This window comes from Gadus chalcogrammus, chromosome 10 (assembly GCF_026213295.1).
Source record: "Gadus chalcogrammus isolate NIFS_2021 chromosome 10, NIFS_Gcha_1.0, whole genome shotgun sequence".
NCBI lineage: Eukaryota > Metazoa > Chordata > Actinopteri > Gadiformes > Gadidae > Gadus > Gadus chalcogrammus.
Genome location: NC_079421.1, coordinates 20,949,742 through 20,967,568, shown reverse-complemented (window position 1 = coordinate 20,967,568; position 17,827 = coordinate 20,949,742). Strand labels below are relative to the sequence as shown.

Here is a 17,827-nt window from a genome sequence, read left to right as displayed (position 1 = left end):
AAGGGGTTGACACTGACCAGACAAAGACGCAATACAAAAAGTAACAGCTGTTTCTCTAGAATACATAATTTTAGTGATACGCAAGTGTCAGTATTGAACACCCAGGCGTACTTCCTATTTTCATTCAACATGGTCTGGTTTACTTGCCTATGTGAGGGTCAGTATTTAACACCCAGGCTTACTTCCTATTTTCATTCAACTGGTCTGGTTTACTTGCCTATGTGTGAATCCCCATCGTCATCGTAAGTATTGCTCCATTTGTCGGCAAAATTAAGTGAACTGAGATCGAAACAGAGATATATAATAGCGATATTTCAAAATGTTGTTGTAGAGTGTGTTGACGATGGCTGGTCTAGCCAGCCTAACTTTGAGCAATCCATGTTGGCCCGGCCCGGCTCTTGGCCATAACAAATAGGGTGACACATCAAGGTTTAAATGCAGAAGTAATCATAATTTATTGGTAAACAAAAGGTAACCAAAAATAATGGTTTAACAAAAGTAAAATGATGTCTGGAGAGGGAGAGAGCCACGGGCAGACTGGTGAGGCTTATATCTGCCACACAATGATTGGGCTGAATGAGTGGTTCCATCCGGTTACCACCTCAAAGGAGAAGTTACACACAGATAGTCAGAGGGCCGTCACAATGTGCACAGGGTTAAACCAACCGTCAGCACACGCACTCCGGGAGATCTCCTGCGTGGGAACATGAAGCACCGGCTCATGTATCATGTTCTGCAAACCACACAATAAACTGCCATTCAACGCCACCTCCTCGCGTCCTTTGGCTTGAGGAGCCCAGTAGAAAAAAGAAAGGACACAGAAGGGACTGTACGAGGACGCATCGGGCTCCTGGGACCAGCCCGCAGCAGGCCAGGCCCAGTCGTCATGGACCACTGCTCCAGGAGGGGGATTGGGATAGGGACTAGTTGCCAAGGGAGGAAGGCCCTGCCGATGGCTGTGTCCGGCCCTCTGAGGAGCTACCATGGCAGGCGGGCTGCACAATATATCGAATTTTTATCGCGATGACGATATTGGCGTCCCACGATGACACGTAGTGTTCCCGCGATATTTTCGCGATATTTTTTTTTCATTTAATTCTTTTTTTTAATTTTAATTTCAATTTTGAATTTTAAATAATGCGTCCTCAAAAAAAAGAAAACGAAAAAAGAAACGAGCCCCGCCCATGCAGTAAACACTCTACCTCCGCTGCAAAGCAAACCAAGCGCTCCCTGTACACCTGTCTGCGACTGCGTGGGTCCGGCGCAATGAATAATCGTGGTAAATAATCGTGATATCAATATTGATCAAAATAATCGTGATAATCATTTTGGCAATAATCGTGCAGTGGCAGCACAGCTGAACCTCAACCAAGGCAGCCTCAACCAAGCCCCCCCCCCCCCCCCCCCCACATCCATCCATAAAAAAAATATTAATTAACTGTACTATAAGGGCCCGTCACAGCCAAAACAAAGTTGTGGTTTTTGCCTTGCGTCGAAACTTCAAAACCGTCTCAGGAGTTCTCAAAGTGAGACCTTACAGTGTCATGTGGAAATGCCGCGAAACCGTAGCTTTTAGAAAACGATGACGATATTTCAGCAGAAGATGCTGATATGCCACCTACTGGCCTGGCAGACACACACCATTTCCACCCATTGCATCTCCATGTGGACGAGGATAGTTTTGAGTGGATGATGGCTGGGCAGCCTCACATGGCCCGAGTCACACCTGGGTGGCATGTGGCAGGGTCCACCGCAACAGTTTTCCAGAACATATCCAGATATTTGTATCCATCCACCAGCTAAATGTTAGGAGCTTTTAATAGAGGCGAGTACTAGTCCAAGGAGTCCGCCTTCTAAAATCGTAGACCATGTGTTTGGTTTGAGACACATTTAGTGGGGGGGAAGACTCAAACACCATTTTAAAGATAAATAGCCTTGAGGCAAACCAGTGGAAGAGTAAAGCAGAGTTTTTTAGAGAGACTGACACAGTTCCCACAGCAATGCTTACAAAGCAAGTATTGATGAGATGGATTGGAGAGACACAGACATGTGTAAATAGCGAGATTGACAAAGAAAGAAAAAGAGTGAGACTGATAGAAGATAGATTAACAGAAAAAATGTATATATGGGGGCTCTTTACCTCCCCCATGGTGCAAGTCTTCTCAGCCAGGACACGTTCTCCATCCCAGTGTACACCGTTTCTCCGTAGCTTAGGAACGGTCTGTTTACTCTGTAGAAGCAGAACACACATTTACATTAATGAAGATAACAATGTTTTATTACTAATCCCATCTGAAAAATGTGAATTTCACAGGACAGTAGTGTATACATGAATAAAAACAACAAATATATCTATTCGCACAATACGAGTAGTAGAAATGTTTCAATAATGTTGCAATTTTTGCATTAACATTAACAACAGATTATGACCTTCTCACATGATATATAAAGGTAAGGTATAAAATTGTCAGAAACCAGGCACAGTAGAAATAGCCAGAGTAAAAAAAAAAAATCCCACCATTTACTAGCTTGTGACTAGCTCACGAGAATCATAAATAGGTCTGCCAAGCCTTTTGAAAGACTGTAGTCGTGCTCAATGAGTGTACGGGCAGAGTGCTTGGAGGTAGGTAGGTAGACAGACAGGAAATGTAAATGATTGAACAGGTTTATAACAGGCCTGCGACAGCCATGGACACCATCTTTTTACATATTTTTTGTCAGAGTATTGGATTTATTGATTGCTGTCGGGCTGTATAAAGAAACCCAACAAATGACAGAAAATGCAATGCAAATAAATTCACCAACCTTCCTTATATGCTATAGTATATATGCTATACTATAATATTATTTTTTTTTAGACCATAACCAGTACGCTGTTTGTCTAATTGAATAGATATATATTGAGGTCTATCTCTGGACCCGAATAATGAGAAGCTGTGGTGAGCAGGCTGCAGAGGACCGGATGAGTTTGCTGGCTTCCTGCTGACTCTGCGCATGCATGTTTCACACGCTGCCTCACTTTCCACCAGTACATTTCAACCAACAAACAACCCGGTACAACATCAGTATTCTACTGGACGACACTGGGAGCAGCCCAGCTCAACCACAGGCTTGTGGTGGTGGAGACTGGAAGCTGCCCAGTACAACCATAGAAAGAAGAGTAGAGTAAGTCAGAGGCTCGTTAGAAGTCCTAAACTTATACTCAAAGCTACGGTGAGCCTTCAAAAATAGACGTTTTAACAGGAAGTGTCTTTTAAATAATGGTGTAGTTGCATTTAGGCAGTAGGTTAAGTTAGATACGTTTATATATAAGGTGAGAGATGGTTAAGTTAAGGTCTAAGGATAGAGATGGTTAAGTTTAGGAATAAGGATGGTTTATTCAAGATTAGGTAGGAAGCGTGAGAAAATGGAGTTTAGGAAATAAGAGTTACGTTTAGGAATAGGTGCAATGTCAATTAGGGTCCCGTCATGCACGCATCATGCATACTACTACAAACTACAAAAATAACAATCCTCCGAAAAGTTGCTCCCACTGCCAGAGACATCGGCCTCATTCTCTTGCCTCAGCTCGCGGGCCAAGGCTCGCATCACACGAGGAGCTGAAAGCTTACCTCTCACTAAGGCGGTTGGAGCACTTGACTAGCAGCCTCATACAGTGGATCGCTACGATGCCCATACACAGCAGACTGACTGGACCCAGCTAGAGAGAGAGAGAGGGGGAGGGAAGAGAGGGGGGGTATGGGGGGCATGAGGAGGATGTAGGGTGAGAAAGATGGACACACAGTTGGTTTTTAAACTCCAAGGTAGAAAAACACGTTGACTATTGACTCTAGCAAACTGACAACAAGTTAACCATTAACCGGATTCCTGATGGCACGAGAGAGAACACTCACAGCTGGCAATAAGACCTGGCAGTAACCCGAAACTGTGTTAGCTCGTGACCAATAACCCCAAGCATTAACTTTTAGAGGCTGTAAGACAACACCTGGCCTGCACCAGGTGGTTATCTAATGGCCTCTGTGCTGGATCACTCAGTGCCTATAACGGTCTTTGACACCGTCTTAGTTTTCACACCTGAATTAGGAAGATTGGGTCTGGTTCAATGTTAAAGGAACTACTTTGTGCTTTAGATTTTTTTCTTTGGTTCGGTTAGTGTTTACACAGGACTTTGTCAAGAAAACCACAACATTTAAACACATGTGCCATTGTTGAACAGGTTTTCTTGTCCATTGGGCAGAACATCCAATAATCCAGTTATAGTGGAAATTATAATTCCTGATTTCAATCAAACCATAGGTCAAAGCACTCCAGGGTTCAATTCAAACAGGCCAAAGACGTGGACCAATCTTGCTCAAACAACCAAGAAGCATGCAAAACAACAACAAGCACAACCACAAAAGAACATTCATTGATTCAGACTTGTGACTTTGAACCAACACTGCTCATCCTACAATAAGGACCACTATCTGGCAGGTCGACTCTCAGTAAAAAAAAAAAAAAAGACAATCTGGTAGGTAGATTCTCATTGCAAGGGTTAGGAATAGATTCTGGTTACACTTTATAATAACGTTCAGTCATAAGTCATTTATAAGCCTTTAGTTAACGATAAACTAATCTTTAACAAAACATGAATATCAATTTGTAGGTAGACAAGAGAGCAGGTAGATGGTACAGGCAGGTTGATTCACAGTAAGGATCCGTATTTGGCGTCGGCGCCTTGTTTTGCTGCTTACCACCAGGCCGGCGTTCTTCACAGCCAGGGGCAGACCCAGCAGGCCGGTGCCGATGTTCCCCTTCAGCAGGTGAATCAGGGTCTGGATAAACCTGGAGTACCCATGGATGCCAGGGTGTTATTTCTGACCTTCTCAGCTCAGAGACAGACAACAACACATATCGCAGTCTACTGGAGAACCCTATGTTTGCTTTAGCACCCGGTATGATCGATTAGCCGTTAAGCCAAAAGCAGAGCAAAGTAATGTTTTCAAATTTTGCATCCCAAATAGAATTGAGTCCTGCCCACCACAAGTGAAAAATGAGGCCTCTATTTTCATCACAGGCATGAAGTTGTTGTTCAGTGTCCCCCCATATGTGTGTTTGATGGATCAGCCTACTATTTGGTTCAGTGAACTGGGTGGGCTACTAGGTCTATTTATCCAACTTATTCGGGAGGAGGCATTTCATTAATGTTGCCTCATAACATGGATGGGCGGAGGAAGTGTGAGCGGAGGGATACGGAGATGGTCTGTGCGAGGGAAAAGGGGTGTGTGAGGGAAAAACAGAGGTGGGGAGGAGAGGGAGAGTGATGGGGAGGAGGAGAGGGAGAGTGATGGGGAGGAGGAGAGGGAGAGTGATGGGGTGGGGAGGAGAGGGAGAGTGATGGGGAGGAGGAGAGGGAGAGTGATGGGGAGGAGGAGAGGGAGAGTGAGGGGGAGAAGGAGAGGGAGAGTGAGGGGGAGAAGGAGAGGGAGCGTCAGGGAAGAGAAGAGTGAACTCTCACGTGGTTCCGGTGGATTCTCCGATGCGCTCATACTGCCGCTGGGACCTCGGGGGTCCAGGAGGAGCCGGACTGGGGTGGAGAGGGTTTGCTTCGGTGGGGCTGGGGGGCAGACTGGGACCTAGGAGAGGAGAAGGAAGAGGAGGTGAGGCCGGGGAAAGCTGAGGAGAAGCAGGTAGGAGAGGGGAAAAAAGATGAGGGGAGAGGAGAGAGGAGGAGAAATGGCAGGAGAGGGAGAGGGAAAGGAGAGGAGGAGGAGATAGTGGAGAAGAGGAGAATTGAGGAAGAGTTGTAAGTGAGTAATTGAGAGGAGGTGGGGGGAGGAGGAGAGAGAAGAGAGGCATAGAAGGAGCAGGAGAATGGGAGGATAGAGCAGAGGAATGCGGAAAGGCAGGGGGAAAGACAGGAGAGGGAAAAAAAGCAGAGGTGTAAAGAGATGAGAAGAAAGGAGGTCTAAGGGCCTAGCTAACCTGTCCGACTAAAGGAGAATAACAGAGCTCTCCTTGAAACAGCCTCTCACTACAAACACTATCTCTACTATATTGGGATAATGGGTGCGGTTGATGCACGCTACCTTCGCGCTTGTGTTCAGTCTCGGTGGAGTACATGTTGAGCCGGCAGGGGTGGGGTCACGAGGGCGCTAGGTGGGAGCTGACTCGTTTCCCGGATCTTAGACGGATGCACGTGTCGACACCATCTAACTTGGAGGTAAAATCTGATGTCACATTGATGCATTAAAACATACGTACACACTGCATGCAAATCATACATTCATTGAATACATACATATACATGTGTATATTGTATACATCTCCATAACCTACTATTTATACAGTCTACGTATACATGCATACGCTACATACACCTATATGCCATACATTTGTACTTTTCACATGTGTCTAGTGATCCCGCACTCGAACATCTAATACACACCACCACCATTTCAAAAGTGTTTGTTGTGTTTCATCCCATGAAAGTCTTTAGATAGACAACCATGTAGTTTTAACAATCACTAAGTTAATAATATAGGCCGTTGAGATGCAGCTCAACCAGGGAAGCCTTGGGACCAGATCCTAACCTATCCTTTGGACAACAGAAACACCTATAAAACATGACAGGAAAGTCAACATCTATCGCATCTATCATTCAGTCTGTGTGTAACTAGATTGTGCCCCTGCGCCATGACATACTGTTATCTCTTTAGCGACCAGGTCAATATAGTGACCCCTGAACATTGCTCTTGTAAGGGTTAAGGAAACCACAAGACCAACCAAAGCCATTTTCCACAAAGGTTTTTGTGAAAACATTTCCCTTCAGGGAAGTTATTCCTGATGGTAGACCGCATGCAGGCAGACAAGGATACACTGACAAACAGCGAAAAGGGTAAACGAGCTGTTTTAGAAACAGAGATTAAAATTGCATGGATCTTCCCATCTAGACTGCCTAAGAAATGTATTTGTTAACTCCTTCCTCCGACTCTCCCCAGCTTCTCATACTTAGTAAGTTCAGAGAAACGCATTGACGAAATGCTGAAAAAACATTGATTTCGAGGCTTGTAGACATATCAGCTTGAAAACCGAAAGGGGTGGGTCGAAATCAGCAGACAATACGACCACTGGACTGTGGTAGCGCCATGTTGTTGTTGTTTAAAATGTTCATTGCAGCAGTGTTTCTTTTGTGTATGCGTTATATGTGTATCTGTGTCAGTGTATATGTGTGTAAACCATATTCAAGCAAGTTAGAATCCAATAACTATTAAGTTAGTTCAGATCATGACACTGTCATTTGGTTTGTAAACAGCCCCGGATACATGTTATATGTATTCGTAAAAAGAAGAGCCTACCTTAACATCATCTGTTTTCTTCAGGCTGAACAGTTTAAAAAATGTGATTGTAATTAAGATTAAGTGTCGCTTTGATTCAGTGGTGTGTACATTTATTCCTGCCTGTCGGCTTATGCAAAGACAGTGTACGCCTATCTCCAGTCGGGCTGCTTATACAGACTACAGGCTATTTCCTGCACTCACGGCCTTGGAGATGGGTCATGTGACTCCTAGGGGAGAGGCGGGGTGATACTGGTCAGGTGACTAACTGTACCGTTGCCATGGACATTTAAATAGATAGGTAGCGACAGCAGACACCAATCACAATTACAATTACAACCGGCAGTGTTTATGGTTTAAATTCTCTGGGATACCAAAGTCTGGTATATGACGATTTATCCACAATAATAAATTAATTTGAGCTTAAACGTAACTGAACCAGAGTCCATGACAGTATCCGTGTTAATTATTCATGCTTCATTGTCACTTCATACACTTTATGTTCACAGCATATGTATATGTTTGTACGATAGCAACAGTTGTCTAATTAAATTCTATGGGTTTTTATTTTGAAGAAATTTACACTTTACACTTCCTGCAGTGCGTAATATTACGTCAAAGACCGCCCAGATGCAGAACATATACATTCATATTTGTATGAATTTTACTCGCAATGCCTATTGGTTTGTTATTTTTTTCATTTATTTTTAATATGCACGGTTATAAAAAATACTTTTTGAGAATGTATATAATTGTGCCATAAGCGGTAAATAGTTGCCAGATAGTGGGCCGTAGTGAGTGTACGCTCCCCCTGATTGAACGCCTACCTGCCAGATAGTGATCCTCGGGGAGGTTTATTCAAGAGAAATCCGTCCGGTTGTGGGATTGTGTTATAGAACCTCGTCATTATCGTTTACGCGTCGTCTCGTCAGTCCACTTCCACTCGACAGTGACTCCTCGATCCCTACTAATTCCCAAGTCAACTTATTTACTTCGATCATCGTCTGCCGGTGCATTGCTCAGCACTACGTGAAACATGACGGTAAGCTACTTCTACGCACTGCCATCTTCCAGTTTTTCGATATGAGCCAGCCAGGTCAGGCTTTAGCCTATGAGCACATAGCTGTATTTAGTGTACATCTAGCAATTCACTTTTAAAATGCATGTCTGATTTGTGTGTTAAGATGTGGGGACAGAAAATATCTCATGAAAGCCCATTCTCCTAGTCAACCCAGAACCCAACGGTGTGGAAAAAGTAGGCCTTTCTTGGTGATATTTAGACTTTAAGTAAGGAATGGTGCAGTTTAGAGAATAAGGAGGATTGCTGTGGTTATGATCAGTGACGGGGTATTTATGTTTTTGGTGCAACGCATCACGAGTTTTCTCAACAAAATTCTAATTTAATTTCATATTTTTGTTATGAATCTTTTACTCTGAATTGTCTCTTTTGAATCATAATTCCTGGGCCGAGCATTTGTAACTGAAGTACTCGATGCATTCATGTGTTTCTTTATGATTGTTTTTGGAGACCAGATGAAGGCCTTTTTATTCATATTGATCAGACTCGTGTACAATGAAGTCGTAGTAAGTTAGTAACCTAACAGAAGACTTTGCTTTCCAGAAACACGAGTTTGAGGTGGCCATGACGTGTGAGGGGTGCTCCGGAGCCGTCACTCGCATCCTCAACAAACTGGGAGACGGTCAGTTCTACTGCATTCAACATACACAACTGTACCCCGTACAGTTTAAATTGATGTATCATATTTATATTTTGAATACCTCCTGGAGATTTATATTTAGCTCTTTTCATACCTCTGTAGCCTATTTAAATTATTCCTTGGTTCTTAGGCCTACATCCCTCCAATCATATATTTCTCTTTCTACAGATTTATAGCACTTTATCATTAACACATTATTTTTTTACTTAATTCTTTATATTTGTCTGACACGTCTACTTGGAAAAAAAAATCACTTTTCTTTCGTAAAATATTTACTGTCAATGTATATTTTTCCATAGCCATAGAACTATATTAAATTAATTTCTACCAGCCCTGCTTTCAAACATGTCTCCTGACTTCTGTGTGTCTTACTCGTGCCAAATGATCAAAGTTATTCAACCTTTGTTGACAACAATCTGAAAACAAGCCAGCTAGTTGAGTAACACACTCAAGCCTCTGACCTTATTCAGAAGACCTACAATAAACTCCATGTACATGCTTCTAACCTTTATACATTATGTAAACTTGTAATTTTTATAATGTCTTCGGAGAGGTTTGAATATTTTTTTGAAAGGTGTAACATGAAATGTCGGACTCTAGGGATTTCTCAATAAAAAGAATTACAAAAGACGTAGTTTGATGTCGTTCAGTAACCTTGGAACATGGGAGTTGTCTTGGTCACATTGCTGCTAAAAATCCATCCGACGTGAAATCATGGAGGAGTTAATGTATTCAAGTTTTATTGACATTGCTTCTATTCAAGTTATGTAATTTCATTCTAATGAATTAGTGGTAACAAGTAGTTTCCATGAGTATGCGATTCTCCTTGTGATGGTAGCTGAGGGGGAGGTTTAAAGTTATTTTTTAAGTTAGAAAGATTGAGGATATTCAACGGATCGTCACGCTCTGAATTACAGTGATGTGACTTAAGACCTAAAGGAACGGGTCTTTAGACTTATGGAAACTAAAGACGTTATCAGGGGTGAGAGTTTATCATTGGCCAGGAGTCCGGGATTCCAAGCCACCGGGCCGAAGCCCTTCCCTCAATAATCTTCGCTTGGTCAATAGTTCTACACGATAGGCAAAATACAAAGTACCCTTCTCTTAACAATAGCTTAACTAAAAACTAATTTACCTGGAGACGTCTTCATTAAAATCGCTGTTTTGATGTGTATCCCACTAGCTCTACACTAAAATAAGTAAAAAATGGTGTGGCCATTGGTGCTCCGAATGGGTGTAACACATACTGTCGTGGAAATATTAATCATAACTATAATATACAATTATGAACCTATGATTTTAATCTTGTTTATATAATTACTAGTCAATTTAAAAGGAACTGTTAACATTCTCCTTGGACCTAAAGATACCTCCCTTCCTTTATGCGACTGAGAGGGGAAAGGTAGTTAGGTAAGTTGGCATTAGCATTCCAACCGTAGCCACGGAGACTGATACTCGGGCCATTTCAGTCGACTGACTTCTTTGTTGTGTAGATTCCTTTCGTTGTTTTGCAACCTCGCCCTGATACTGGCAGTCATACCCACTTCTCCCATAGTTTATTTCAGTTGAACTTGGCCTCTGACTTGATATGAAGTGAGAGATGCTCTAAAATTCAATCAAATATTTTGCTTCCCGACGTGTCTTATACGTTTTTTTTAGTTTTTCTTCATCACACACAGACTGTAGAGAAAACTGGCTTAAGATATGTGTACACGAATGGAAACTATCGCAGAATTCTTTCACACAAATCAGTACAGTGTGGTATTTTTCTTTTCCTCACCCATCTCAAGAAACATCTTTGTGTGGGGAAACCCTGCAATAAGCTTGGTGGCACAATATGTAGTTAAATGTGTCTAGGCTTTTTATGTTGTTTTATACTCCATTAAATTCAGAGTCACTTGATATTCAAACGAACACCACCTCCTCCATCACTAGTTGACACAGTACACCTGTTTAGGTGATTACACATGTGGCGTTTACAGCAGGTGTGTAATAATGTGTTTTGTTTCTACCTTCTGTGTCGCTCCAGAGGTGAAGTTTGAGATCGATCTTCCCAAGAGATTGGTCTGGATTGAGTCTGAGAAGGATGTGGACTTCCTGACCGACACGCTGAAGAAATGTGGGAAGGAGGTCAAATATAACGGCACTAAATGAATTGCTGACTTCTGCAACAGGTGGGGAAAGCTTATTCAAATGAAAGCCTTCAAACCAAAGTCAATTCAGAGTGCTTTCTTAACATTGGGAATTGACACTCGGCTAAACACATGGGAATGAATGTGGCAATTAAGCGACCAGTACCAGGAAAAAACAAGTTGGACTGCTTGGCTAAGATTTGTCGGATTTTTGGTGAAATTTTGTTTAATTAGGTATTTTGAAAATGTTATGTATTTAATGTGTGTGTGTGTGTGTGTGTGTGTGTGTGTGTGTGTGTGTGTGTGTGTGTGTGTGTGTGTGTGTGTGTGTGTGTGTGTGTGTGTGTGTGTGTGTGTGTGTGTGTGTGTGTGTTCCAGATGATAACTGCTGATGTGATGGTGGATTGCGGCAGAAGGACATTCAGTCATGACCCAGGAGGCATTCATCAATAGTCCTAATATTCAAGTAGGATCTTAACCAAACTAATCCCACCGATTGAATTGGCACTTGAAGAGGTTTTATTGTACAAAAACCAGCCTTATCTCTTTCAACAAAGCACGAGAAGACGCTAATATTAAAAATATATCTTACTCTTGATCACTGCGGCTATACATGGTTAACAGAGATATAGTTTCATGATCATAAATAATCTCTGGTAGAAAATGTGGTAGAGTTAAAAAGTTTCAAATAATACGTCTTGTTAAACATTTGTAAAAACTCTCCAAACATTCTACGAAATGGCTCAACTTTAGTTTTATCATTATTAAATTGATTAAATCCCCTCTCCCAACATGCCTCAAACCTCATGCCTCCGATTAGTCCCAATCACGTGATTTATCAAATATCTCTTTTACAACGGCTCTTTCTGCCATGTCTAGTTGTTTACATGTTAACACTTTAAAGTAATTATTAAGGATCAATTGAAATCCGGGGGACTTCACCGAGCAATCAATGTGAATTCAAATGAAGGAATCGATGGGGTTTGGGTGCAAGTTGGTTCCAAATGATGTTCTAGAAATTGGCCCTGCTATGCCCTGTATAAAGGTCTTGGGGCCGGGGGCCTCTATGACCTGCTCTGTCTGAACAATAGCAGCTGTACTTAAACTACGCACAACAGAAAAACAAGATTATAACCAACTGATAACTTGTTCTTTCAGTACAACCTGCAGCTATTCATGTAATAAGCTTTTGTTGTCTTTTGGTAATCAGTTGGAAAACAATCATCAATCACAATATTGATATTGTGTTATATGTATGTTTTATGTGTCTGTTGCTAGGAATGTGGATTATAAACAGGGAAAATAAAAACATTGAAGATGCTTAAACACAGTTTTCAGTTTTATTCTAGACAGTTGGTGTCATTTAGTCATGCACATTACATTGACCGTTACAACAATGCAATATAACAATGCAATGATTGGTTTTCAAGCTCTACCATTTATGAAAATAAATAGAGTATAATATGAACAAATATATACTTGTTTGCAAATGTGTCTTAAAATCTTGAATAGAGCTATATATAAAGTATTTTGAATATGTTTCAAGAACAGTGCTGCTTTTTCAAAAAACTTAGAATTTTCTTGTTCCAACGATTGAAAGATTTTATTGAATCATACTTAATACTTAATCTACAGTTTAAGTTAGTCAAAATAAAACAAGGGTGTTTTGGTTGTTTGTTTTCTGAATCTTGCTCTTTCCTGGTCTCTGCAACTCTCAAAGCTTACCCTCCCCACCTTTGACTCCACTGGTAATGGGCTTTGACCTTACTAAAACCAGAGTGTTCATAATGGACCTACATTTAATGCCAACAACTCTGATAATTAATTTGGTACACATATGTCCTATTGTTGTGCCCCTTCGGCCTGAAATCATGCTGCCATACTAATACATTTAAGGAAACTAGATTATTATAGTTGATAAACAACATTTTTCTATAACGACAATTCAAGCTTGCAAGTTGGATTCAACACAATAGTTTTGTTTTGTCTTGCTTAGGCTATACGGTTAAAGTCATAACTTTCTAGAATTAAAAGTTAATAATGTATTCATTATTTGATATTTCGTTGGTCTGGGGATAAATCGATAAAGTCAGTTAAATTGTATTTATAGAAACAGCTGTACAACTGTTATCAACAGAAAGCATTGGAAAAAGGAATGGAACTTTTTTTGAACAATATAAATTCCTATTTCAGCTGTCTTTTTACTTCTGAAAATAGTACTTTGTAGCTGTTTTTAAATCTGCATTTTTGGGATTTACATCACCAAGTCTTTTAATTCCAACCGTCCCATCAAATGTGACTTGCAAATATGTAACACAACTTCCTTACAATATGCCATATTTGCATATTGATTTTCAGTTATCTGACGTCTCTTGGGTCAACGGTCAGGGCGCTATGACAGGCAGGTCCACCCCCGCCCACGCGTGCACTGGTTCAACCTGGATGGAGGCTCCATGGAAAAGACCCAGGGCCACAGACAGTACCACCGTGTACAGGAGGTTCCCGCAGCAGATGTAGAAGGTCCAACCCAGGTACTGGGTAGCCAGCATTTCTGGAAGCTGCTCCTCCAAGGACACCAAGAACACGGTCAGAGCAGCGACACACAGTGTGGCTGGAGGGAGAGGGGGATGAAATATGAGATGAATATGGATTCCTCGTTGGATGGATGGGTAGATGCTGACTTTTCTTATAGTGAATTATGCCTATTAAGTGTGGTGCACTATGTAGTCTCCCTGACGTCTGCTATGAGTATAGGTTGACTAGCTACCGCATGTCTGCTACCTAAGGAGAGGTTGAGTAGCTCCCTGCTATCGCCTAGCTGAGGAGAGGTTAAGTAGCTCCCTGATATCTCCTAGCTGAGGAGAGGGTGAGTAGCAGCGAGGGACTAGGTCCAACCTGAGTGAATGTTGAGCAGCCTTCTGATTACTCCTACCTGAGGAGATGTTGAGTAGCAGAGGGGTGGTCTCCTACCTGAGGAGATGTTGAGTAGCAGAGGGGTGGTAGGGCCTACCTGAGGAGATGTTGAACAGCAGAACAACAGCAGGACCTCTGAGCCTGAAGGAGAGGAGGGCAGCGAGGGACAGGACACAAGAGCCTGCCAGGAACATCCAGCTCAGGCTGTAGGCCCCTGAGGACCACAAAGACTCAGCCGTCACCAGGCTGACTTGTTTAGGTCTCAGTGGAGTTCTGGTTATTTGCTCTTAGTCAAAGGGTTCTATCTTCATCAGGCGTGCAGTATAACTTTCACATGGAAACTCTTATTATAAGGTGAGGATCATCTATGCACTACAAATGCATAGTTGGAGTGATAATGAATCCCTTTTCTATCTATTGTTTTAGTTTTATTGTTATTGTGCACCCAAAGTTTCCATCGTTGATCAATATAGTAGTATATCTAAAATACAAAAAAGCTATCTGCTGCTGGAGGGAACCCTCCCAAAGGTGCCTGGTCAAGGTTTCCTCAAGGTTTCTCCTGCCTGGTTTGATTTTCAGGAAGTGTGGTCGTATCTGGGAAACCAGATTTAAGACATTCTAGGGTTGAAGCTACAGAGGCTATGCTAAACAATTAACAAGACCAAACAGCCAAACTTTAATAACAGGGATCACATTCATAAAGCAAATATTATCTGAATCTGTCTTTCCATCACACCATAAAGGTCACATTTTCATGTCAATACCTGCTTCTAAATGTCCTTAATTTTACTTTCAGCAACCTCTGAGCTTTGAACTCAACTGAGGTTGTGCAGCTATTGAACTAAGCGATATTATTCTGGATCTATTTCCAGGATGGTTAATAGCCAGATGGAGTAGAAACCAGTCAACCATTTTGAAGGTTAGTTATTCGTCTTCTGAAAACTCACCCATGAGTGAGCATGAGGATACAGGTCTGCTAAAATCTCCTTTCCCAGGAAAGAAACGAGAGGCCTTCACTGGGCCTCTAAAGGCACCTACACATATTGACCCTCTAGCGCTACCTGCGTGTGTAGCCATTGTTTTCCAGACGGGGTGGAGCATTGAAGCTCAACCTGGGCTACCCTCAAACAATTTTAACTATGATGCTTTCGCTAACGCCTATTTTCTGACCTTCCTGTAATTCCACTGCTGTGACATCACCATTTTGGGATGAATGTGTATTTTCCAATCCCTCTACTAGCTAGATGAGATGTTCCTAGCCGAGTTATAAGAGCGCTGGGTCTTACCCACCCAGGGTGGCAGGGTGTAGCAGGCGGTGAGCCCGTCGTGAAGGTTGCACACGGAGAACAGGCCCCGGCTGGCTCCCAGCTGTTCCACCACCAGCCACTTGGAGGAGCACAGACTTACGGTGTAAAGGACGAACTCCACCGACAGCAGAGCGGACAGCAGCAGCCCCACTGCACGAATCCTCCCTTCAACACACAAACACACACACAGACACACAGACACACACACACACACACACACACACACACACACACACACACACACACACACACACACACACACACACACACAACTAAGCATCAACTGACAAAACTTGTTAGAGAGCAACACACTGACCAACACACTTTCTCTCTCTCTCTCTCTCTCTCTCTCACTCACTCACTCACTCACTCACTCACTCACTCACTCTGTGATACTGTCTCTCCCTCCAGCGTGTTGGTTTGGTGTCCTTGCTGGGTGTAGATCCTCCTGGATACGGGTTGATCCAGTCCTACCCTACCACCGAGTGCTGTCATTCCTGAGGGTTGCTGGTTCTGTCCCGAGTGTGAAAAAAGGAGTGAAAAGAAAGAAGTGAATAATGCCTTACTCTCCTTTCTCGGATTCTCACATCAATGGGCCTCAGAGGAAGGCACGGATAAATAACGACACTATCAAGGTCCCCAGTAGAATACTTTGTTGTACTGGGCAGCTTGCATTGTCCACCAGTAGAAGGCTATGGCTGTATTGTGCAGCTTTGAGGGTCCACAGTGGGAGACCGTGGTTGTACTTGGCAGGTCCCACTCAAGTGTCCACCAAAAATCCCAGGTGCTGGAGGGTAATCCCAGTGTTTATCAGCAGAAAGCAATGGTTGTATGGCCAGTAGAATATGATAGCTGGCCAGCTCCCGATGAGAATGGATTTGGTTATGAAGCAGGGCAGTGCTTATGTCATTAACAACACCTCCACCTTTATTGATGGGAAAGTGTGAAGCTGTTGCTTTTGTTCTCCTCAAGGCCATCAGGGGTTTGCTTTCATGGGATGGATCCTGTTGTTTGTGGTGGTCGTGAATTTCCAGGGAACCCTATTGAAACCAGCTGCTGTAGACACAGAATGCAATGTTTAACCATCTGAATATTATCTAAGATGATAAGATGGTTCACTGGATTTCTTTTGTTGGGGAAAAAAAAAACCCTGATTGAAATATTTCACAAAGCAGGCCTGTACTGTTTATCTTTGTTAGCTTCCGAGTACACCATCTTCGACTGTTGGACACTGGCAGCTGCCAAGTACAACTAGTGTATTATACTGGTGGAATCACTTACGATTTACAATTCATATAATGTATATAAACAACCAACCCAAACGCAGAACCAACAGTAGTGTATAATTGGTGCAAAGGGCTTTTTGATAGTACAACAGAGAGAACAGAATCAGTGGACCCCACCCAGGGCGGGACAGATGGAAAGGGGGCATCAGTAGGTTCAAAGAGTGGAAGGGGAGGAGAGGGAAGAGCTACAGATGGTTAATGGTAAACAAACGTTAAGGCTTGAGGAGCAAGAAATTACAGCACTGCGTTTCCTCTCCTTCAGGAAGCCTCAGCTCGGGACAGTTTATACGGACTTCCTTCCTGTCTCAGTAGCCCTGACCTGATAGCTACTAGCGATGCATGCAACAATGATTATGTTCAGTTAAGGCTGTAGAAGCTAGATAACTGAGTTTCCTAATCCTTCTCATAGCACACACATCTAGATCATAGCTTTAATTAAAAATTAAAAAAAATAATTTATAAAGATATATTGATGAATAAAATAATTGAATACGCAGGGAAAACAATATAATTAATACTGTGGCATAACCGATTGCTCCATCGGGACAAATTAAAGGTCTTGAATCTGAATCTCGAATACAAACAGAATAAATCCACAATACAGACAGAATAAAACCACAAAACAAACACAATAAAACCACAATACAAATACAACATAAACACAATAAAGCCACAATACAAACACAATAAAACCACAATACATGGAAAATAAAAACACAGTACAACCACAATTAAAACAGAAAACAAAGACACAATATAAACATAATAAAAACACAGTACAACCACAATTAAAACACAAATCAAAGACACAATATATACAGAATGAAAACACAATACAAACAGGCAGACAAGGTCCCCAAGTTGGGGGTCTCTGCCTGGAAAGTGTTGTGGCAGCTGGCCCGGGTCGCTCCCACTGCTCTGCCTCTCCAACACTGCTTATCTCGCCTCAACTCTTCTCTTCTCCTCGTTCACTACTCCACTCTGCTCTTCCTCTGCTGTCTTCTTTCTGATATCCTCTAACTCTGTCCTTCTTGCTCTACTCCTCTTCCTCTCCCCTTCTCGCTCCACTCCCCTTCTCTCTCCTTCTTGCCCTACTCCTCTGCTCTTTCATTCTCTACTCCTCTCCTCTCTGTTCCTCTTTCATTCTTGCCCTAC

General features: G+C 42.3%; 3 protein-coding genes across 7 annotated transcripts in view; 1 reads left to right on the top strand and 2 right to left on the bottom strand.

The window, feature by feature from the left end:
* slc36a1 (solute carrier family 36 member 1) overlaps positions 1 to 8,324 on the bottom strand; it is a 23,808-nt gene extending 15,484 nt beyond the window's left edge. Inside the window, exons 1-6 of one of the 3 annotated variants that reach the window (XM_056600058.1) lie at positions 8,144 to 8,324; positions 6,069 to 6,195; positions 5,498 to 5,615; positions 4,734 to 4,824; positions 3,612 to 3,700; positions 2,141 to 2,230 (exon numbers count right to left, since the gene is read on the bottom strand). In XM_056600058.1, the coding sequence (XP_056456033.1) occupies positions 2,141 to 2,230; positions 3,612 to 3,700; positions 4,734 to 4,824; positions 5,498 to 5,615; positions 6,069 to 6,102 (422 nt within the window). In that variant the 5' untranslated portion in view covers positions 6,103 to 6,195; positions 8,144 to 8,324. Of the gene's footprint in view, positions 1 to 2,140; positions 2,231 to 3,611; positions 3,701 to 4,733; positions 4,825 to 5,497; positions 5,616 to 6,068; positions 6,196 to 7,337; positions 7,537 to 8,143 lie in introns of those variants that run through there. The other 2 variants (XM_056600056.1, XM_056600057.1) reach the window with 2 other exon arrangements.
* atox1 (antioxidant 1 copper chaperone) lies at positions 8,129 to 12,640 on the top strand. The gene is made up of 4 exons (XM_056600061.1): positions 8,129 to 8,358; positions 8,938 to 9,016; positions 11,064 to 11,208; positions 11,545 to 12,640. The coding sequence occupies exons 1-3, from the start codon at positions 8,353 to 8,355 to the stop codon at positions 11,186 to 11,188; spliced, it is 210 nt and encodes a 69-aa protein (XP_056456036.1). The 5' UTR covers positions 8,129 to 8,352; the 3' UTR covers positions 11,189 to 11,208; positions 11,545 to 12,640.
* Positions 12,427 to 17,827, bottom strand: LOC130390230 (uncharacterized). Of its 3 annotated transcripts, XM_056600060.1 has the most exons (5): positions 17,514 to 17,827; positions 15,773 to 15,899; positions 15,366 to 15,551; positions 14,177 to 14,293; positions 12,427 to 13,777 (listed from the first exon to the last, which is right to left on the bottom strand). In XM_056600060.1, the coding sequence occupies exons 2-5, from the start codon at positions 15,879 to 15,881 to the stop codon at positions 13,551 to 13,553; spliced, it is 639 nt and encodes a 212-aa protein (XP_056456035.1). In that variant the 5' UTR covers positions 15,882 to 15,899; positions 17,514 to 17,827; the 3' UTR covers positions 12,427 to 13,550. The 3 variants fall into 3 exon arrangements, 2 of the variants coding, with proteins under 2 accessions (XP_056456035.1, XP_056456034.1); XR_008896761.1 differs by lacking the exon at positions 17,514 to 17,827 and having other exon boundaries at positions 15,370 to 15,551; positions 15,773 to 16,261; XM_056600059.1 differs by lacking the exon at positions 17,514 to 17,827 and having other exon boundaries at positions 15,773 to 16,261.